At 36.5% G+C, this 22,859-nt stretch overlaps 2 protein-coding genes across 6 annotated transcripts; both read right to left on the reverse strand.

Moving 5' to 3' along the window:
- Positions 1–2,789: 2,789 nt before the first annotated feature.
- cd83 (CD83 molecule) lies at positions 2,790–4,866 on the reverse strand. Its single transcript, XM_058747097.1, has 5 exons — positions 4,639–4,866; positions 4,442–4,557; positions 4,049–4,283; positions 3,649–3,755; positions 2,790–3,545 (listed from the first exon to the last, which is right to left on the reverse strand). Exons 1-5 carry the CDS (start codon positions 4,679–4,681, stop codon positions 3,411–3,413), a joined length of 636 nt encoding a protein of 211 aa, XP_058603080.1. The 5' UTR covers positions 4,682–4,866; the 3' UTR covers positions 2,790–3,410.
- Positions 4,867–9,610: 4,744 nt separating this feature from the next.
- Positions 9,611–22,859, reverse strand: zgc:113232 (uncharacterized protein LOC541546 homolog). 5 transcript variants are annotated; one of them, XM_058747094.1, is made up of 27 exons: positions 22,713–22,859; positions 22,486–22,581; positions 21,969–22,279; positions 18,980–19,064; positions 18,806–18,874; positions 18,301–18,563; positions 18,137–18,190; positions 17,994–18,047; positions 17,843–17,896; positions 17,681–17,734; positions 17,466–17,519; positions 17,170–17,223; positions 16,028–16,081; positions 15,884–15,937; positions 15,721–15,765; positions 15,463–15,516; positions 15,332–15,385; positions 15,123–15,176; positions 12,957–13,028; positions 12,719–12,754; positions 12,550–12,594; positions 12,410–12,442; positions 11,505–11,651; positions 11,206–11,382; positions 11,025–11,115; positions 10,192–10,269; positions 9,613–10,115 (listed from the first exon to the last, which is right to left on the reverse strand). In XM_058747094.1, the coding sequence occupies exons 3-27, from the start codon at positions 21,987–21,989 to the stop codon at positions 9,913–9,915; spliced, it is 1,959 nt and encodes a 652-aa protein (XP_058603077.1). In that variant the 5' UTR covers positions 21,990–22,279; positions 22,486–22,581; positions 22,713–22,859; the 3' UTR covers positions 9,613–9,912. The 5 variants fall into 5 exon arrangements, with proteins under 5 accessions (XP_058603073.1, XP_058603077.1, XP_058603078.1 ...); XM_058747095.1 differs by lacking the exon at positions 22,486–22,581; XM_058747092.1 differs by having other exon boundaries at positions 21,969–22,581.

The following is a 22,859-nucleotide window of genomic DNA, read 5'->3' on the forward strand; positions in this document are numbered from 1 at the left end:
AAAACTCATGGTAGTTAATTAGAGGAGTCCTGTGGGAGCCTGGCAAAGCCTCTGTCTGATAAAACCTCTTCAACCAAAGCCACAGTGTCTCCAGCATTAGGCCTACAGTAGCAGACTCACAATAATGTCTCCACGTTATTATGCATTCTCAGTAAGCAGAAAACCACATTGCTGTCTCTCCGGTCAGTCAAACACTGGACTCTCTGTCACTGCCAACCTAAAGGACAAGCAGCAGCAGTATCCAGGGATTACACCCAGATTGCTCCTCACACAATGGTGGGCTTCTTCTGGTTTAATGAAGCAGATGCTGTTTAATCCGGAGATGGATGTGGAAAGATCACAGAAACCCTTGCGTCTACTTTAAGACACTATTACAGAATGTAAAAAAAAAAAACTTACGGAATGTAGAGTAACATTTTGGCCTACTTTGTTGTATTTTTGTTGCCATTTACTACAGAAATATGTCTAATTAAAGTGCGCGCCAGTTTCCTGCACACAACCTCAAACAGCGAACATGTTTCAAATTGGACATCAAATGACTCATATTCGTCGGTCCTTTTGAACGAGTCAGCCAAAAAGATTCAGGAACGTTAGCGGTTTAAATTTAAGTCAGATTCAATTAGAATCGTTCTAAACTGCGACACATTTCTCAGTTATGTCCGATGACTCGTTGTTCAATGACAACGTATTATTAAATATAGCCTACATATGCACAACATTGTTTTGCTATCGTAATAGATTGGTAGCTATAATATTTTTTTCTTTAAGCGCATTCAAATATTTTACAAAAAAAGTATTATTGGTTAATTGTAAGGATAAATTACAGAATTAATTAATTAATTTAAAATAGGCAGACATATTCTTTCAAAACACATTAGTTGAATTTTAAAAATATTAGTTTAATATTAATATATATTAAAAAAATAAATAAATCAAACAGGCAGAAATATTCTTTCAAAACAGTAAGCAATATTAATGGTTAATTATTTATTGATTAGCATTTCAGATTAACTGTAAGGATCAATTAAGAAAAAAAATTGTTTGGGTAACCTATTGGTCTGTCATCAATACAGGTTTACTTAGTTAAGCTAGTTAAGAAAACTATGCACTCATCGAAGCACTTCTGAACAACTATTTTTTATAAGGCTATAGGCCTACTGTAATTTCTACAAGCATGTTTAGAAAAGAAGTCAGAGAAAGGGATGATGAAGGAGAAAATAATAATTTATCAACTTGTGTTTACTTGCTCCTTCACATCTGTGCTTGGCTGGATAAGAATCACATTTTTTACATAACACATACTTAATAATATCAGCCAAACCATTTGATATCATAACTGACTGGTGTGGTGAATAACTTGATTGAGCGCCAGTCATATTATCAAATCCAGTAAGTGACTCACTGACGATTATAAGTCAAGGTTTATGTAAATCATGAGGACTTCATTTAGCATTTTCCGTAGTGCCAGGTTTCCATTGGAGCGTTATGTAAAATGCGGTTTGGTTTGTGTTACTGTTCCATAAAAGTCTGTCAGACCCAACATGAGTTTAAAAATGAAACACTCCATTTAAACTTGAAAAAATAATATCTAGAATGCTAACTGAGTGTTTGAGGTGAAAGTCATTTCTTATGTTGTGGGTCAGTGGTTGTGGCAAAGTAGTTTGTCTTATTTTCTCATATCCAAGCACGCTTACTATTGCAGTCAGATGGCCGAGGAACCCTGTCATCATCACCATCAATAACATTCACAAGTTCTGTGTTTGTATAATTTATAATAACGATATGTCACACAGGTTTGTGAGCTCATTTGTGAGCTTGACAAATGGTCAGACAGGGCTGGTTATGCTCAAGTGCTCAATACAATTACAAATGATTGAATTTACAGCTCCATTGGAGTTAAAACCTGAGGAGATTGTCTGACAAATGACAGTGGTTTGATTTTGGTTCATCGCCACCTTGCATCAAGAACAGGAAAATAAAGCAATGTTTGGGAGAAAAAAAAAAAAAAAAAAATCCAACTAATAAAAAATATGAGATGTTTTAAAGGGGTCATGAACTGAGAAATTCCCTTGACCTTTTGATATATAAGAGGTAATTGTGCTATGAAGAACATTATGTATGTTTCAGAATTCAAAACGTGCACGTTAGTCTAAAAACATCTTATATTGAAGCCAATCTGCCAAAACAACAGGTTGTGGAATGTGCCACTATGATGTAATAGTGTGGCTAAACACTGCTTCTGCAGAAGAAGATCAACGCCTGCTTCTACATCACTGCCTGTTTAGCCCCACCCACCGATTTGCGCATGTAGTAGGTAAATGATCTGCAATCTCACAGTCCAGGGTTTTTCTAGGGAACCCCTTAAAAAATAAGTGTACTTTTTTATTTGATGAGGCTATGACTGTGATGATATACAAATAATGGAGTGAAGTTTTCCTACAGCAGTGCACAGGTGTCATACACAATCAACTGGTCAACTTGTTCTTTGTGAGAAAAGATATGTAGTGTTCGTGGTTTTCCAGCCACTAGAGAGCGCCATGCAATCTTGTATCCTTTTCTGTTTTTGTTCATAACACGTGTTGCTTCTTTAGTTAATTTGTCATTTCTTCTCTTGGTGACTGCTGCTTTTTGATTGTAGAGATATAAAAAATTAAACTTAAGTAATGATGGTTCTTCTAAAAGAGTTTGGAAGACCAAACATACACTTGGTTGTTGGTTTCTAAGCTTATAGATTATATTTCTATGAAATATTTATATGTGCAGTCTTAACAGAACACAAAACATAGCAATAAGTTTTATAATTTGTATCCACTTTATTCTATATTCAATAAACTTTAACATACAATAACTCCATAAAAACAATCCAAAAATGAATAAATCAAATCCATTTAATAATGCATATTTTTATCAACAGGAAAACATTTTATGAGGTAGTTTTTTTGTTGTTTGCATTTCCATAAGAATGACATTGAAAAAAGAATTTCAAAAATAATTCGAAAGTGTTTTATTTGCCTATATAGACTGAGAACTATATAGACTGAGCTATCATTTCATTTCTTTGGTGGAAAACTTGTAGGCATGCCTGACAAATGTTAATCTCCGAGCATAACATCCAAACACAGTCCTTCTCCTCTTCCACAGTGTTCACCAACAAGCAACCACAATGTAGCGTGCACAATTTGGTCTAACTGATTCATGATTTAAAGATGCAGTTTTCAAAAGATAATGTTGAAACCTTTGTGCATGCATCTGTCACTATTTGCACCTTGACTAACTTATCAAGTAGGTTGCTACTTCTTGTGCGTCAACTGATGGTCCTCTTCAGCACAAGCTCTGTGGACTCTCCATGTCCTGTGCACAAGGCTTCATTTAACTTCTATTGAGAACTAGTCCATGTACTCTGGTAACCATCACACATACACTTCTGGCATTGACTTGCAAATCAAATGATTGGGGACGATCGGGTTCTTGCCTTGAAGTTGCATTTTCAGCAAAGAGTCTTTTAAAAGCTTCTTGTTGCTTTGAAATGCATTCCTTAAACAAACCTGTGGTAAACATAACTCTGGTCAATAACTTTAAAATACATGTATAATATCTTGATTCAAAGTATTTAAATAATATCTTGACTTTAAGTATTTAAGTACTTACATAGCTTATGCAGAACATCAGGAACGCAATAATGAGTACTGGGACAGCAAGAACTCCATAAATTGTATCACTTGTAATAAATTCAGTTTTCTCAAATGTAGTATACTCTGAAAAGGAGAAAGAAAGAAAACAAAAACACACATGAAAATCAGATTGTTAGTTATTGCTCACAGCTGAAGTATACAGTGGCCTTAAAGGTATTTGGAAGCAACACTTAAAACTGTATGGATTTATTGCATTGAGATGAACTGCTACACCTTTGATTAATGTAGCCTATACCAGATCACCCCAGTGAACTTGATTCTGATTCTAAAAGCTCCAAAAATGTCTAAAACATTTGTTTATTTTAAGTGTGGCTTACGTATGTGTTCAAATACTTAAATCCCCATAGACTACTTACCATCGACTTTCAGAAAGATTTCACCTTCTTGGTTCTGATGGCCAAGGGGAGCAGAAAGAAAGCATTTGTATATCCCACTGTCCTCCGCGGTTACATTAGACAGAAGAAGGCTCATTGAGCTCTCAAGTAGCTCAGCCTCTCGTTCGACACCTTTATATTTTTCCACTGTGCCATTGTTTTTAGTTAGTCTCTTCCTTACAAGTCCAGATAACAGTTGGGAAGGCTCTTCAGAAACCTGCAGAGGTTTAGCTTAAAGTTAAATGCCATTCATTTGAAACAATACAATTCTCAAAAACATATAGGGGAAAATGTCAACATCTAGTACAAAACACGAACATGTGAGGGGGGAAAAAACGCAAGGTTCTAGAAAAAAATACGAATTTTGAATTTTACCTTGTACCATGTGACGGAACGGTACTGGACATCGGGCTTTGATTTCGCCGCACAACTCAAGACTGCGTCCTCACCACTGAAGAAGCGAATCTCCCGCCGCTCTCCCTCCGCCACAGCTGTGAATAAAACACCTCATGTCAACCTGGATCAACAGAGTCTGCGTGAAAATGTTTTCAGGAATACAGGTGGAGTCTTACCTAAAATTACAAGACAAGCGACTAATTCCGAGAAGTAATGCATGGTTCTGACTGTAGCTTGCCGTCGACTCTGCCTTTATATATACACAGTTCGTGCCATTTGTACTTTTGGTTTGAGGAAGTGGGGGATTCCCTTGCGTCATGAAAATCTGTTACAGTCACAAACCCGGAAAGAACCACTGTGATGGAAACTTTCATTTATGCATTCACAGCCACTTCATCAGACTAGTCCACGAGATGTGCTGGATAAGAGACTTTTTTGTTCGTTTCATATCGCTATCAGTCTTTGTTGCACCTGGTAAGATATTTCATGCTAATCTCCGATTCGCTCACTTTACATATTACATAATGTAGCTATGAGGCTTGATGCTGTTCAATAGTAGGCTAATGACGCAGCGGCAAGTTTATTCTCTCATGTCTCTAGCGGTCTAGCAAGCACGAGCGCTTGTGGTATGCTGATTTTTCACATGCACGTTTTTTTGTTATTTGTTAGTTTCTGTAAATTTAGCTTTTTCTAGATTTTAATTCTGTCTCTGTTGTGTTTACCATTTCGGCAGTTCTCAACTGTCTTTCAAGATTTTAATTTTAACATTGCATCTTAATGTTGTTAAAAAGTTATATATACATGCAGTTCATTTTAAAAGATGTTTGGTAGAGAAAGTATATGTCACTTGACAACTTCCGTTGGTATTTTGGGATTCCCCCATTACGTAATTGTTGCTGAGCACGTTTTAGTATTTACGCTGTAGTTTTAATCTGATGCTTTGCCCTCGTTGTCTCGATTAAATAAACTTTACACTCTACACCACAGGTAACTGCATAGACTTCCATTGATTTTATATCAGGTTAATATTTGTAACTAGTGAGGACCAGTTGTCAAAGTATTTCACAATGTACAGTAATTTAGGACGTTAGTCCTCACAAGCATAGTCAAAACACACACACACACACACACACACACACACACAGGCGTAATGGTTTTTATACTGTACAAACTGTATGTGCCATTGCCCTACACCAACCCTACAACCTAAACCTAAACCTACCCCTTACAGGAAACTACTGGCAATTTTTGAATTTCATAAAACACCGTTTTGTATGTTTTTGAAGCCTTTTGTTTTACAGGGACATAGGAAGTGTCCTCATAAACCATGTTTACGTTGTAGTACCCATGTTATTATACACATTTGTGTCCTCATAAACCATTTATACCAGTACACACACACACACGTTTGTTTTTGTGAATTGTGGGGACATTCCATAGGCGTAATTGTTTTTATACTGTACAAACCGTATTTTCTATCGCCCTACACTTAAACCTACCCCTTACAGGAAACTTTTTACTTTATCAAAAACAAATATGGGGACATGGGGAAATATCCTCATAAATCACCTTCTCTTGTAATACCTAAGTCCTACCTATGTCATTATACAAATTTGTGTCCTCATATGTCACACACACACACACGCATGGATACTCTGACATGCATACAAGTTAATAACAAAAGCTTTGACTTTTCTTATGTGTTGCACCTGTATATGATTCACTTTCTAAATATATAGTAATGACATATAATTCTGAAAGACACATCTTATGCCTCTCTTCCCTCAGTGTTCACTACAGTCACAGAGACGACACAAAACTACACCTGTGCGGAAGAGTTGCACCATGTACAATCTGAATATGCAATGAAGAGCCCAGACTGTGATCAGTATTGGTCTGCACAGGATCATGTGAGTAGACTGAAGAATTGAAGTTCAGTGATAGAATCTATCTACGCTGCAGCTCACTGACTTTCATGCTTTTTCATCCTTCAGTCTATTGCAACATTTCTGCAATCCACCCCAGAGTGTCACAGTCCATGCAATGAGGTGTTCGTTGGGAGAATCGTTCTGACTGACTGCGTCAATATCACCCTGGCTGTAATATGCACAAGAGTGAGTTGTTTTCTCTGCACCGCAGGTCATGTCCTTTATGACTTTATGAGCATTTGAATTAACCAGCATTTGTATCTATTTTAAAGGATTATTTGACTGAATACCGTGTACATTTTTATGGTAAGTTTATTTTCTACCAGTGATATATTGTTTATTGTTGGGTAGCCAGTTAATTTTCAAACATTTTCTTTTGTTTCGTTTTAGGCGAAAGAGTCCCTCAATCACTGATCAACTCTGTGAACAGAGGTCACTCTGGTAATATAAAACAAACACTGTGTGTGTGTGTGTGTGTGTGTTTTGTGACAAATGGGGACATAAATTTGTATAACGACAAGGGTATGACATAGGTATTACAAGGAGAAGGTGACTTTTCAGGACATTACCTCATGTCCCCACTTTTCAAAATGCTTATAAATCACACAGAATGGAGTGTATTGAAAATCTGAAATAGCACAAAGTTTCCTGTAAGGGGTAGGGTTAGGTGTAGGGTTGGTGTAGGGCAATAGCACATACAGTTTGTACAGTATAAAAACCATTACGCCTATGGGATGTACCCACTTTTCACAAAAACAAATGTGTGTGTGTAAAATATATAATACTCTTCAGAACAGAAATATTTTTGGTTTCATTTCAGAGGATTTCTCTTTTTATTTTTAGGTGTTTTCCTGCCTGTTACCTTGGTGGTCATAGCCATTGTGGTGTGTCTGCTGTGTGTTGCATATGCATACAAAAACAACAGAAGCAATGTTCAAGCAGTTCAAGCAGAGAGTGTTTAACAGAATCTTTTTAATTCTGTATGACTTTTTTTCTAAAAATAGTTTTATTATGGCAGGGATCCATTTTATTAGTTTAGAGCATAGGAATAGTACATCTTATATATTGTACGGTTAGTAGGGGTGGCACGGTACACAGATGTCATGGTTCGGTACGTACCTCGGTTCGGGGGTCATGGTTTGATACGATTTCGGTACAACAGGGGGAAAAAATCTACTATGCTCAGTTTCTTTTCCTTTATCTTGAACAGACAGTAGTGCAAATTAAAAATTTTTCCAAATTCGCATGGAGCCACAAAATATTTCATGCCCAAATAAAGATAACACGGCATTACAGGGCAGGGGAGTAGCAATCATTTCAGAAGTGAGGGGGACAGAAATGTAAAATAAATATTATAATTATTATTATTACTACATTTATGTATGTATAATTGACAAAACAAATTATTATCTCTTACTTTCAATTGGCTAAGTAATAAAATACACTGCTGGACAATATCCAATAATTTGTCTTCTATAATATTTTTGATAAATATTTTACTAATGACAATTTTATGGTTGTGATTGTACAATCAGTATATATCACAAATACTTTTTCAATTTGTATTACATAATAAGGCAGAACATATATTTTATAGCTTCTGTACTGTAATTAATGCTGTCAGTTACCACTGTATCATTCATATTACCTGGAGAAGACTTGAAAAACACACATAAACCATATTGTCTTCACGTTTCATCCTTTAAGTTTTATGCTTGTTATTCAGCTTAGCTACAGCGATAGCGGGATGCCTGTCAAAAGTTATTACTACTTCTCATATGAGTTCGTTTTGGACTTTCTGCGCGACAGCGCCCTCTGGCTTCGAGTATGAATGAAACATACAGCGCATGAGAGCGTTCAGCTCTCCGTGATGTTCACATCGTTTTGGATACAAATAAAACGTAGGCTATCCAAAACGACGTGACTATCTTTTCTCTTTTAATTTAAATTATGTTTTATTCACATCGGCCCTTGAAAACCGATACTTTAACACACTGGACCGAGAAAAAAAGTGCAGGAGAAGAGTTTAGGTTGTATTAAAAGTCGGGGGGACACCTCCGCCTGCGTATTGTACACCACGCTACAGGGAGCCACCGCTGAGGGATGAAAGAGCCGCGGGTTGCCGACCCCTGGTCTAGGGGGCTACGTTTTCAAGTGCGCAACTCATGGCATTCACTGTTCTTCTGCTGGCGGATATCAAACAGCGTTGCATTACTTCGAGCGCCTCCTTCTGGATTGGGGGTGAATTGCCTGTATTCGTCGTAAGGTCTCATGCACCGAACCGAGACGCCCGTACCGTGACGGTTCGGTACGAATACATGTACCGTGCCACCCCTAACGGTTAGAAATGGTATAGTATAGCATAGGAATAGTAAGTGTACATGGAGACGAATGAAAACATGGGGTTTGATGTGGTTTCCATTTATTCATTTAGCAGACCCTTTTATCGAAAGCGACTTATAATTGAGGAATACAACAAGCGATTCATCATAAAGAAGCAAATAAACAAAGGAAGCGCTCGTAATACAAGTACGAAAATGTTCTGGAAAGTGTTTTTGTGCCCTTCTGTGGTACCACGAGGCATTGCTCACTAGTAGGTCTGAGACTTGTAGAGGGGATGTTTCCCATCCTCCGACACTTTTTTTGCATGAAGCAAATTTTATATGATTTTGCTATAAATATTTTTGTATTTTCTATCTACCTCTGATGAATGTTTTTTTTTGTATCATTTTTTTCCATTTTGAAATTGTGCTTGTGCAATATTTCTTCAATATAAATTCTAATTGTTTTGATATATACTGAAAATTCATTAAAATGTATTTATTTGTGGCTAAATGTGTTCAAATACTCTTTGAGGTCACTTTATAAAACAAGACCGTAAGAGTCAACTCAAACACACTGCCAAGATCTATGTACCAATACTACTTTAATTTATGTTTTTTGATTCTTCCTTTTCTTGTACATTATAAATTATTACGTTTATTGACATAATAATATTTCCCTGTCATAAACTAGTTTTGTCCTTCATAATTTATTCAGAAAAAAAATAAAAAATAAAATTCTAAATGGATTTTACAGTTATTCAAAAAAGTATGATAATGGCCTGAACAACGATCATAACATTTTGTGGTTACACTATATTCATGCCAGACAATCAAACACGGCTTAACATGTTTACAAAAAAATTATCTTTAATTCAGCTTGATGAATCAAGACAATAAAACATGATATTTCAGGACACAGTAGATGTATATTCAAGATGCTTTACAAAATTATTTACATGTCTGTACTGTATTCATAATGAAACTAAAACATTGTTGATGAATGAAACCAAAAGTGCTGGTAGTTTTCATTTGTATAGTTTCATTTTTGGACTTCAAATTGGTAAACAAATCTGTAGAGATTTGATCTCCAGTTCTTGGCCAGTTCTTGTATGTGATGTCTTCCATCCGACAGCACTATTTTCATGGTCTCTGCTGGAGATTATCTCCTGTCACGGGTCACTCACATTCGTCCCTGTTGTCAGGCCTGGCTGAGAGGGCCTTTGACCAATCCCATCTCTTTGCGCACTACAGGTGCATGAATGCTGCAGTCTCGTGCCTCGCACACGCCAGGTATTCCTGCATCGCCAAACATGCCAGGCTGACCCACAGGCCCGGGAAAGCCACGGGGTCCTCGCGGCCCATCGATTCCATCTTTTGGTTCCGCTGGATGGCCTGGCAGCCCTGTTTAGAGATATAAACCAGATTTAACTACATCTAATCCACAGTTATTGAAATAGCAGACAGAAAATTATCCCACCTCTGAGGCCTTGGTGACCATCATGCCCTGGAAGACCTTTTCCAGGATCCCCCCTCTGTCCTTTCTGACCTTTAGCACCTTTAGAAAAACACAGAGCTCATTTGTATGTATAAACTCTTTGTTTTTCTTTCTTTTTTGTTAAAGGGTAAGTCCAACTAAAATGAAAATTCTGTCATTTAATCACACGTCATTTCAAACCAGTATACACAAAAGATGATATTTAGAAAAATGTTGGTAACCAGTTTTGGGTCCTATTGACTTCCATAGTATTTGTTGTCCATACTATGGAAGTCAATGGGATCTGAAACTCTTTGGTTACCAACATATTCTTCAAAATATCAAATAAGTCATGCGGGTTTAAAATGACATCAGGGTATGATGACTAAATTTTCTTTTTTTTTTGGGTGGTACAGTTTCAGGTCATATGGGCATAAAATAGTTCCATGGGACCTGAAACTGTCTGGTTATATTTTCCAAAATATCTTGTTTTTTCTTTTTTTCCACAAAATAAATACACACAGGTTTGGAACAACATAACGAAGAGTAAATGATGACTGAGTAAACAATGATGAGAATTTTCATTTTTGGATGAAACAGTTTTGGGTCCCACTGACTTCCATAGTTTGTTTGTTTGTCCATACTAATGAAGTTAAAGGGACCCAAAACTCTTTGGTTTAACAACATTCTTCAAAATATTCTTTTTTTTTTTGTGTGTCTGTGCGTTCCACAGAAAAAAAACAAGTCATACTTAAATGATGACAGTATTTAAATGTTTGGGTGGATTATCCCATTAAATTAAAATTTTATTTTTAATAGTAATGTCAGCGCAGTACCTCTGTCCCCTGTAGCTCCTTTCTGGCCCTCTAAACCTTTCATTCCTTGAGGGCCTCTTTCACCTTTAGCACCTACCTTTCCTGCTTTACCCTGAATGAAATGCAGTGTGTTATTATTTAATTATTTTTAAAGTAAGAGTGTTTTTATATGCCAGTTTTGTGGTGATTCATATCAACTCACAGGTTTTCCTGAACTTCCAGAGGGTCCTGTGACTCCTGGGGGTCCGATGAGTGTACGGTTGTTGATCGGACAGCCCTGTACGCATTTGGCACGTATAGATGACGCATACTGGGAGATCTGAGCAGTGACCACACCTTGACATAGCTGCAATATCTGCTCATCCGTCAGTCCAGGGCCCTGCACAGAGTGAAATGAACTAATATATTTTACAGCAGAAATCAATATTTGTATTCAGGGCTAAAACACATCCATATACTCAAAATTAAATTCTTGCTCATAATAAACATGATGATACGCACAGGTTCACCTGGTTCTCCTTTTGGCCCACTCTGTCCTTTCACTCCCAGGTCTCCTATAGGGCCTTTGTCACCTCTGGGACCTGGAAGACCTGGAGGTCCAATAGGACCAGGTAGCCCATCACGACCGAAACGACCCTTCACCCCACGCTACATCACATAAGATAAAATCTCAGTTACTTAAAGTGAAGAACAACAGTTACAGAATTAAAACAGACTGCAATTTATTTATTCATTTATTTACATTTTTTAAAAATACTTTTACTACATGAAATTGAAAATGATTATTATTTTTTTTTCTTCAAATGGTTATATTTGTACATATATTTATACATGTTGGAATGTAAGGACTGTTTGTCTAATGATACAAGAAGGATTTTTCCTTTTATGATTTATTGTTATTTCTACACATTGCCTAATGTGTCTATAACAGAGCTGACAAACAATACCATAAAGACATAAAAGAAAAAAAGGAAGTAACCTGTGTTTGGCAAGCACTGAATTATTAAAATGGAATATGTTTTCAATACGATTCTTCAATTATACAATCACCCACATACATACATACATATATTTATAATGCCTCAGAGCTTAAGGGGTTAATGCTGTTCTCTTGAAATTTCTATTCAAAGAAACCTGGAAAAAATGTATCACGGTTTCCACAAAACATTAAGCAGCACAACTTTTTTCACCATTGACAATGATAATAAATGTTTCTTGAGCACCAAATCAGCATGTTACAATGATTTCTAAAGGATCATGTGACACTGAAGACTGGAGTAATAGTGATTGAGGATGAAATGAGGAAACAGTGTAGTCCAGATTCAAACCTCCGTCGTTCTACGTCATGAGCTCGTGGACTACCGCTGTGACGTACAATAATGCTAAACCACATCAGTGAAACTAACCTGCCCTTTGTCACCACGAGATCCAGCGCCTCCCTGTGAAGTGAAATGATGACGAAACTGGTTAAAATAAAAACTATGGCAAGTGTAATGGAAAGAGGAAGAGAAACTGTGATGGCTAGTTCAGATTCTAGCAGCCGTACCTTGTCTCCTTTAAAACCCTTTCCTCCTTTTCGCCCTACTGCCCCCTGAGAGAGTCATGAAAAAATAATTCAATAAAAATAATTAAAAGGTGATATCATTTTTTTATGTAATGCCTATATAAATGTTTGTGGCTAATATTATACTGATATTATGTGCTTTTGATATCACCTTTTCACCATCTGGTCCTGTTTCTCCTTTGGCACCCTATAGATCAGAACACTGTATTATCATTTTCTCAATCACTGTTCTATTCAAGTATCATTTCAATTGTGTCATCAATTAGACAATCAACAAACAGTGAAACTAAGCATTTGATTAATTAATCAATTAAAATCAACAAACAGTGAAACAAAGCATTTGATTAATGAATTGATTAATCATTCAGAAACTAAAATCAGTTGCATACTGTTGGTCCAGGCAAGCCTTTTGGTCCAGGTTTCCCCGGAACTCCTGCATCCCCACTTTCTCCTTGTGGACCCTATGAAAAATAGTAGAATAAAACATCAAACCTGTTTCTCTTTTTACTAGGGAAAAATGTAAAAAGTGGGTGTTTTTGATATTGCAAAACACAGTATTAAACAATGATTACAGTTCTGCTTTAAAGGGCACCTATTAGGCCTATTTGCAATATAAGTCTCAGGGGTCCCCAGAATGTGTCTGTAAAGTTTCAGCTCAAAATAACCCACAGATCATTTATTATATCATTTTGAAAATGCCTATTTTGAGTGGAAGCAAAAACACGCTGCTTTCATGCATGTCTCTTTAAATGCAAATGAGCTGCTGCTCCCAGCTCCCTTTTCCAGAATAGGGCTGTGCCTTACATTCTCTGCCAAAAAAAACCCCATCTGTTTGGTTTTGATTATCATGTCTATCTCATTGAAATCATGAGTTTTAAAGCCATATCAGTTTAAACATCTGATATACAGTTTTTTGAGTGCACACATCCAAAGCACGTGCACAGAAAGATTCTGTCACATAGCATGTGAGTACTAAACTCAGTTCTCTTTCATATCTTATTACGCTTAAATGGATAGTTCACCCAAAAATGAAAATTCTGTCATTAATTACTCACAAAAGAGAATACTTTTTGTGCGCCATTTTGAAGAGTATCACATACGTAAACAGAGTATGTATGCGAATATGTTGTTCATGTTCAGATCAAAGTGTAAACAACGTATCTGCGTACGGTGCTGCTGACACAGAACAGCATACGTTGCTTACGTAGTAATACTCTCCAAAATGGCGCCAGGGTGAAGCGGAGGAGAATTGTTGAATAAAGTCATCATTTTTGTTTTCTTTGCGCACAAAAAGTGTTCTCGTTGCTTCGTAAAATTACGGTTGAACCACTGATGTCACATGGATTATTTTAACCATGTCCTTACTGCGTTTCTGGACCTTGATCGTGTTAGGATCCTTGCTGTCTATGGAGGGTCAGAGAGCTCTCGGAATTCATCAAAATATCTTAATTTGTGTTCCGAAGATGAACGAAGGTCTTACAGGTTTGGAACGACATGACGGTGAGTAATTAATGACAGAATTTTAATTTTTGTGTGAACTATCCCTTTAAACTGTCAAATACACACAAGTTTATGTTAAAAACACACGTTACAATAACACGGTTGTGTCTGTGAAGTTAAACAGCAGCGTAATATACAATACCTATACTGCTGTCTATGCTGTTAACATGGGCCAAACAATAAAAAAAAAAAAAAAAAAAGAAAATCACTCACTGTTTTGGACTAAACTTCTATAGCTTTAATAAGACAATTCTTATTTGAATGTTGCTTTTAAACACTCTAGTGTGAAGATAAACAGGGTGTCCGTCAGCTGTTGTGGGCGGAGCCTGTAAAATGTGACGTCACATTTTACAGATTTTGTGAACGACTTGTTCTAAGACACTGCTTATGATTTTGGGGATTAAAAGGAGCGGGTGGATTTTTATCATTATAGGGTGGTTGTGTATACAAACTGCCAACACACATTTATGTTCAAACAACATGTAAAAATGAATTTTGCATAATAGGTGCCCTTCAAGTATTTAAGTGTTTGTCCCATTTAAATGAATAATCTTTTATAGTGCACTTTATAGTTTAGACTAAACTGCTTGTTTATGCTATGGTTATACTATGCTATAGTACAGTATCATTTCCTTTAGGGGGAAAAATGTAGGGAAAATCCAAATAATCTAATAAGCAAACTGATCTGCACTACTGTTTCAGGAAACAATTTAGTGAAACTGCTGTAGGTATAAATAGAAGTTGTAGTTTCACTTTCAGTCTTGGGTCTGGCTACAGTCTGGTAAATCCCCCAACATTTAGGTACATTCCCGTCTGGAATAATATAAACAAAACAACCAAAACATCTGGTATATAAATTTCTGGTGCCTTCCAACCTAACAAATATGTTGACTTACCACAGAGTAATAATATGGCTTTTGTTTTGATCTTGAAAGGTGTCACATGTCAGTCAACAGATCAACCTTGTTTGGCTTCACATGCTATCACAAGTGTGTCACGCACATTTGAAATAATAAGGAAGTGTAATATCCCCCTAAAGGGCCAAATTTACTTACCACAGTTCCTACTCTTCCAGGTCTCCCTCTCCCACCACGATCACCTTTCAAACCCTGCAGAAAAGAGGAAGAGGGAAATTTATAAACTTTCTGCAAATTTTGAAGAACAAATTCCTTTGAAACAGGTTTCACTTGGAAATTGATAGTAAACACACACACACATACATATATATATATACACATACACACATATACACACACTTTCTTACCTTAGGTCCAAAAGGCCCAGGCACCCCCACAACTCCTGGAACACCCAGAGGACCCTGAAAAATATTTTATTAAATTTTTTTTTTTTTCCCCTGAATAATGACATATGTATCAGAAACAATTAGTTACTCACATCCTCTCCTGGATCCCCATCACTTCCTGGCAAGCCACCTGTACCTTTAGAACCCTGAAGATGAAAACAAATAGAAAGAAACATTTGCCTACCATAAGTTAGTCACCAAGTGCTGATTCAAGGCAAAGCTTTTAACTGGAATTATTAATAGTCAAATATTAGGTGTTTGTAGAACATAATGAGTAAAGGGGATTGACTGTGCCAATGTCTCAATTTTAGTTGCTGATGACCATGATAAATGATTTAATGAGAACAGACCTTCGGTCCCGTCACCCCACGACCTCCTGGAACTCCTGGATAACCCTGATAGCACGACAGATGAAAAAGATAGTATTTTAGTGAGATTACTACAGGGATTTTCCTGTTGGTAAAATATGAGTAATAGAAATAGAAAGAGAATGTTTCTGAGTGATTTTATCACCAAGTAACCCTGCTCTCCATGGTCTCCTGTGAATCCAGGTGCTCCTGTCTGACCCTAATTATGCAGAAAATGAAGGTTTAGTCAGCAGATGTAAAAAGCTTGTCAAACTAATAATTAGTTATGCCTATAAGTCTTGTTGCCAACCTTCTGTCCATGTCGACCCTCAGGACCTTGTTTTCCTGTTTTGCCAATGGAACCCTGTTGAAAGATGGGGAGATTTCTCAGAATTGGTCTTTTTTTTGTTCAATGTTTCAAGACAAGTCTGAACAAATTAAGACTCAACTGGAAATTTTCAGTTACATGAGAAGCTGACAAATCATATGGACTTCTTCATTTAATATAAATATTTAGTTTTTTTTTTTTGTGAATGTATTACAGAAAGCCTATATAAGTGCTGTAACTGTAAGCTATGGGTTTTTTTTATGGGGAGCATTTGAATCACTTTTTGTTTGCAATTTACTCAAAGGGATAGTTCACCCAAAAATGGAAATTCTTTATGCACCCTCAAGTTGATTCCAAACCTATATGATTTTCTTTATTCTACCAAATCATCTTCCATAGTAATTTTTTCCATACTATGGAAATCAAAGGCAACCCATTAACGGTTCAGTCACCCACATTCTACCAAATATCTTCTTTTGTGTTCAGCAGAAGGAACTCATACAGGTTCGGAACAACTTAAGGGTGAGTAAGATGACAGAATTTCATTTTTGGGTGAACTAACCTGAAGTATGACAAATTAATGATAGCTTATAATATGTATAATTAGACTGCAGGTCACTGCTGTCTCCACTTGAAAGGTCATATCACAGATGATATTATTAATTACAAGAAATAGAAGAGATAAAACCAGACAAACAAAACGAACAGAAAAACTCCCCCTCACATGCCAATGGGAAATGAAACTCGTGACACTGACATTTAATCAGAATGGGGAAGCATTTGACATTAAAACAGATATTTATGCAGATAATTGATATCTATTTTTCCTCCCTTGCAAATGTCTGACTAATAACTGCATGTAAACATAGGTGTTTGCTTAATAGTCATTTAGCAGAAGTTGACTGAAGGGACAGTCCCCTTGAAGGCAAACACTAGGTTAAGTATCACAATGTTCACATCTGTAGACTCTTATTGGTAGCTGAAATCGGGATCAAATTAGTTAGCAAGCTAAATAATTTAAGTAAGTAAACCTGTTGACCAGCCTTAAACCAGCAACCTTCTGGTCATTACATTTCAGTACACCACACAACAACTGTAAACATTTGTAGAGTAAATCAACTTACCTTAATACCTTTAACGCCTGGTTTTCCAGGTTTACCTTTTGCACCAACAGAACCCTGTAGCCAGTCAGAAAAATAGCACCTCAGATGAATTTCATAGACAAATCAGAAATTTTGCCAGGAATCTATAATAACTAGAGGAGTCAGCATGACTGTACAGATGCTGCTTTGAAATATCACATGGAGCTACTGTATGTGATCTATTTTATTGACTGAAGTGGAAATGAAAAACATTCAAAGAAATGTGGAGAGGAAATGCTGGTGGTGATATGTGTTACTGAAGATGCTATTTTGCTCACAGTCTTTCCAGTGACACCCACTCCTCCACGTGGACCTTCGATTCCGACGTTACCCTGCATGACACAAAGAAGTTGCAATGAATTATAAATACAAGCTGAATATAATTCTGGATAATCTTTATACACATATAAAATAATACCCTATAGGTCTGCAACAACAAAGATCAACCCTTTTTCACTTGTGACCTGTTTTGTTTTTTTGGTAAATCCATTACCTTTAATCCAGATTGGCCAGTTTCACCAGGGTCCCCTGGTAACCCGGGAAGGCCCTATAAAGAAGAGAAAGAAAAATACATATTAGAGATTTTTCTGGGAATTAGCTATTAAACCTAAAATAATATAGGTAATAGTAAAGTTTTCCAAAATTCTTGACTCACAATTGCACCAGAAAAACCAGATGCACCATCCTCTCCATCAGGCCCAGAGTCGCCCTAAACAGGAGGCAAGTGAGGTTAGTAAGGTAAACAAGTGAAGTCCTGGTAGTCTGAACAGGATGTGCAAGTTTAACAAGTGTTTCCTGTCACCTACCTCAGGGCCGGTGTCCCCTCCTCTTCCTCTCACTCCTTTGGCTCCTTTGTAACCCTAATAAAGTAACAGTCAGTTTGAGCTTGTGAACCTTTGCATTGATTGTTAAACACTATGAACATTAAAATCTGATGCTTTGCTCATACCACCCTTCCTTGAACCCCAGGAAACCCCTGTTTGCCTTGAAGACCCTTAGAACCCTATGAGCAAACATAAAAATGCAATAATCAAACTGAAGAATGCATTAAACTTTAAAAGAAAGCCAACTATACATAATTCGAAGGCATGGCATAGCAAGGCAATAATCAACCTTAGGTCCAGCAAAGCCTCCAAATCCAGGCTCCCCTGCTTCACAGTTACATTCGGTGGGTCCCTCCTGTCCCAGCTCAGCGTCCCCTCCATAAGGGACCTGTGTTATCAAGGTTTTATCCTCTTTGGCATAATCAAAAGACTCCACGGCTGTGGCATACGGGTAAGTTTCCTCAGTGATCATGGTGACCACGGTGGCCGCAGGCGCATAGGGGTCAAAGCCGGATGCTGAGTGCTCATCTTCACTGCCACGTTTGGACTCAACTGAGGAAGCAGATAAAAACACTGAGGTGCCCACTGATCCTGACTGGATATACTAATATAAAAGACATGATGACTAATAGTCTAAAGAATGTAAAAACAAACCTGGGATATAATATAATATACACATTTGCATTTTAATTTGCACTTTATGTCAACACCAGTAGTTAATTTTCCACTAATATTAGAGGTTTGAACATTTTTTAAAGAAGTAGTAGTAGTAGTAGCAGCAACGTCTCAGTTACCGCTGTGAGTGTATCCAGATTGTTCATCATATCGATCGACTAAGGATCCTTCATACATGTGCTCTTCTCCTATGATTGTAAAAGAGAGGGGGAAAGGCTAATTAAAAAAATGTTTTATTTGCCAATTATACATATCTAACAAATGTAAACATGTTGGACATGTGATAGTCTCACCCGACTGTAAACCAGAATAATCATTTTGAGCCTGAGAGGGCAGGACACACAGCAGGAACACAGAGCTGAGTGACACAGCCCACACCTGACATCAGCACAAACACAAACACACACACACACACACACACACACACACAGAGGAACTGATTACAATAACGTCATGGTGGAAACTCTACATCTGTCAGAAAAAGTTCAGAAAAACCTAAATGTAAATAGATTCACAAACTTCACTATTACAGATACTGATGATCTGTTTACAGTCTTTTGAGCTGTTATTTCACCAACTGGACAAGCTCAAGGGGTCTCCCTTTTAAGATGTGCTTTCTCAAAGATGTCCTTCTTTAAACTGGGTTTGTCCCTTCGTCATCTAATTTACAAGTGTTTTGTTTTTTTCTCTTTGTTAAAAGTAATTTTAATATAAGATTGATTTTATAAATATGACATTACTTCAGTTCCTTGTTCAGTTGTCATTTTGTTGGAACAAATAAATATGCAGTAATTGAAGCTGATCTTTTTATAACCCTCTTCCTGTTTCACACTTCCTCACGTGATTAGCTCAAATGTCATTAATGAGGTAATGGAACATGTTCTATCTTATATAAAAGTTAATAAAAAAGCTTTGAATGATGTAGCGAAATCAAGACCAATTTATCAAATATGATTTAGATTTTCAAAACAAGTTATCAGTAGGCTACAATGAACTTATTTTTTACTACGGGAGAAATAACAGATTTTTCACCAAATGATGTGTCAAAATGTAATTAAACCATTGAATTAAACCTCTGAACCGTTGACAGAATAGTTTATTTAAAATGCGAGGATGGAAACTTTATATAATATATGACCCCACCCCTTTAAAAAACATGAAGAGGAAATGGCGACATTTTAAATATGTAGATGTAGATCTCCCTCTAGTGGTCATTATTAAACAGAGCCGCACATTGCTGATGAGCAATCCCTAGAAAATCACCTCACAAAAATAACAGAGAATTACAGACATGAAACTGCCATCTACAATTATATCACACACTATATCTGTCAGTATCAGTTTCACTGAAGGGTTCTGTATTGTCACTGCTGAAGACTGTACAACTGTCAGCTGCAGGTGATTGCCATTTATCTGTGGGGATGTGTCTTTGTATTAAATTTCATTTGTTTGGTAAAATAGCCAACCAAGAACATACATGTAAATGCGGTATTTCAGTCAGGGTATCTGAATGCTGCACTGCATTACAGTTCTCAGGCTGCTCTCACATTCCAGACTAGACTGCTGTTGAAAGCAGCTTTTCTTAATCTCCCTCTCTCTGTGAGACAACAGTACTGCATGTTCACACAGTACACTTTACACAGCATGTGACCTTTCCAACAAATAGAAAATGCTTTTGTAAAAACTCAGCTGACTTTTTTTCAGGTCTCTTGTTCAATGTCAGATTAAGTTACAGGCAAAAAAAGTTTCTAGCATAATTATTATACACTACCTTTTAAAAGTTTAGGGTCAGTAACTCAGCAAGATTCACATTTAATAGACCGAACGTGCCAGTAAACACATTTATAATGTTACAAATGAATTCTTTTGCACCAATTCTTTTTGAACCTTGTTAAATGCTGTTCTTTTGAACTCTCTCTCATCAAGGAACCTTGGAGAGAGAACTTGCATCTAGTATGGACATGTATATGTGTTATATATATATATATATATATATATATATATATATATATATTTTGTATCTGTATGTTTATATAATATATTTATTGCTTTGGCAACATTGTTATGTTACACAGTCATGCCAATAAAGCTCATTTGAATTGAATTGAATTAATTTGACTGCACAACTGTTTTCAACTGTCATATTAATAAGAAATAATTCTTGATCACCAAATATATATTTAGGTAGCAAACAGTTATTATAAATTGTAATTTTAATAAAAATATTAGGCTACTGTATTTTTGATTAAATAAATGCAGCCCTGGTGAACATAAGAGCCTTCTTTCAAAAACCTTTGAATGATAATCATACACAATTCAGACTAAATATATTATAAGAATATTTGTTCTTTTGAAAATGCATTTGCTACACTGCAGGACTATTTTATTATACATACATATATATCTCCATGACATGTTAATGGTCAACACAAGTACCAGAAACAGTAACTTAGACATTTCTAGAAACGTTTATAAGGAGGACAAAGACCAACGCAACACAAAGAAAGCCATATCTTAACAGCTTGTATATCAGTCATATTTCTTCTAATTCTCCACAACCTAAGGAGGGTAGGGGGCGGAACTAATATCTCATACAACCAAAGCATCAGGTCCTCACCAACCCACAGGCCCTCTGGGACACTGAGGTGCAGCATGAGCAATACACACATTTCCATAATCTCCGCCAGCTTCAAATCTGGAACTGGCCTTTAGAGGCGCTTGTAAATTATTATTGTACTAAAATTTGGCTAGTTTAACCCACATGTGAGATTTTTTACAAGAGCCTAATAAAGTAATTACATAAACCCAATCAAAAAAATTTATGTAACATTATTTTTAATGGTTTTATAGGCCATGTAACAAAAATAACAGGTCATTAATGGCACACATAAATTTCATAAAGGCCCCTAAAACATGTCAAACTACTTCTGTAGCTGGTAATAACTTTACTATGCATTTGGTACCATTTCATAAAAATAACATAAAAATAACAACAAGCACACCATGCCTAACAACAAACATAAAATGTTTAAGATTAACAGTTCATTGGTTGAAAACATAATTGAATTCTCCTCAGCGACCCACAGTTTGTTTGCTTTTTGTAATAAGACTGTCCTCAAAACTAACCTGTATGAAACTGACAACACTGTACATGACCAATGCAAACCGCCTGAGAAACTACACAAACATAAAGTTGATTTGATTCCTGCTTTGCATATATGAAACAAACATAATTCCCTTCTGAATTCCCCTTAAATTTTAGTTACCCATCCTGCATCTTACCGTCACCCTGGAGGCTCCCATGGCCAGCAGCCTCCTGCTCAGGTTTCCAGGCGCTGTTCAGACACACAGCTCTGAGACCTTAGATCAGCGCAATCAGGGGGTCTGTGAGAACGCAGGCAGCACTGCTTCAGTGAGGGGCTGCAGTGGTCCTCAAAGCATTCTCCCTCCTTGCATGCGATTCTGATCCCCCTGTGCCGAGACAGATGAGCAGACCTCCTGGTCCCTCACCAGAATCTCCCAGGCTCCCACCTCTCCTCAACTGGGTGAGAAATACCTGAGCCTTCACCAAACAAACACACTCCTCCACTGGACTGCGAGTAATGAAGAATAAAGGCACTGTAAAAATAATATTCCTATCAAATATAAGTCAGTTCTTTACTCAAAACAATATTTTTATTGCAAAATATTTAATTATGATTCATTATATTAATTTTTTTGTAGTATATATGGTTCACTACTACAATTAGTAAAGGCTAAAGGAAAACCTGAATTGCAAAGCTTTGTGATATTTAATGACCTTTCGACCTCCTTGGAAAAATTTGCCATTGATGTAACAGATTTCTTAAAATCCATTTTAGGTGGTTCTTCTCTCTCTTAGCAACAGAAGGTAGGGCTGGACATATCCAATGAACAGCAAGATAAATTAAAATAAATATATAAATAAAGATTTTTTTTTTTTAATAACTGTGGAAAAACTTGGTAAATATGTAGAGTTCTACCTAATTATATAGATACATCACTCACCTTGAACTAGCATGTGACATACCGGCTACCAATAATATAATGGATAAGTCTATTTAGCAAGGATGCATTAAATTGAAAGACATTTACAATGTCACTAAAGATTTATATAACAATTCAATTATGTTATTTTGAGTTTTCTATTAATCA

Source organism: Onychostoma macrolepis, chromosome 16 (genome assembly GCF_012432095.1).
Source record: "Onychostoma macrolepis isolate SWU-2019 chromosome 16, ASM1243209v1, whole genome shotgun sequence".
In the NCBI taxonomy this organism is placed as follows: Eukaryota; Metazoa; Chordata; class Actinopteri; order Cypriniformes; family Cyprinidae; genus Onychostoma; species Onychostoma macrolepis.

Bases quoted from the DNA above. Each gene is read 5' to 3' on its own strand.
- cd83 (XM_058747097.1), bottom strand. From the start codon at position 4,681: ATGCATTACTTCTCGGAATTAGTCGCTTGTCTTGTAATTTTAG. The intron at 4,558-4,638 runs GTAAGACTCCAC...TTTTATTCACAG, and splicing joins CGCTTGTCTTGTAATTTTAG to CTGTGGCGGAGGGAGAGCGG. The intron at 4,284-4,441 runs GTAAAATTCAAA...AAACCTCTGCAG, and splicing joins GTTCCGTCACATGGTACAAG to GTTTCTGAAGAGCCTTCCCA.
- zgc:113232 (XM_058747090.1), bottom strand. From the start codon at position 19,450: ATGACAACTGAACAAGGAACTGAA. The intron at 17,897-17,993 runs GTAGGTGACAGG...CCTCCTGTTTAG, and splicing joins GAGGGGACACCGGCCCTGAG to GGCGACTCTGGGCCTGATGG. The intron at 15,177-15,331 runs GTAAGAAAGTGT...TCTTTTCTGCAG, and splicing joins CTGGGCCTTTTGGACCTAAG to GGTTTGAAAGGTGATCGTGG.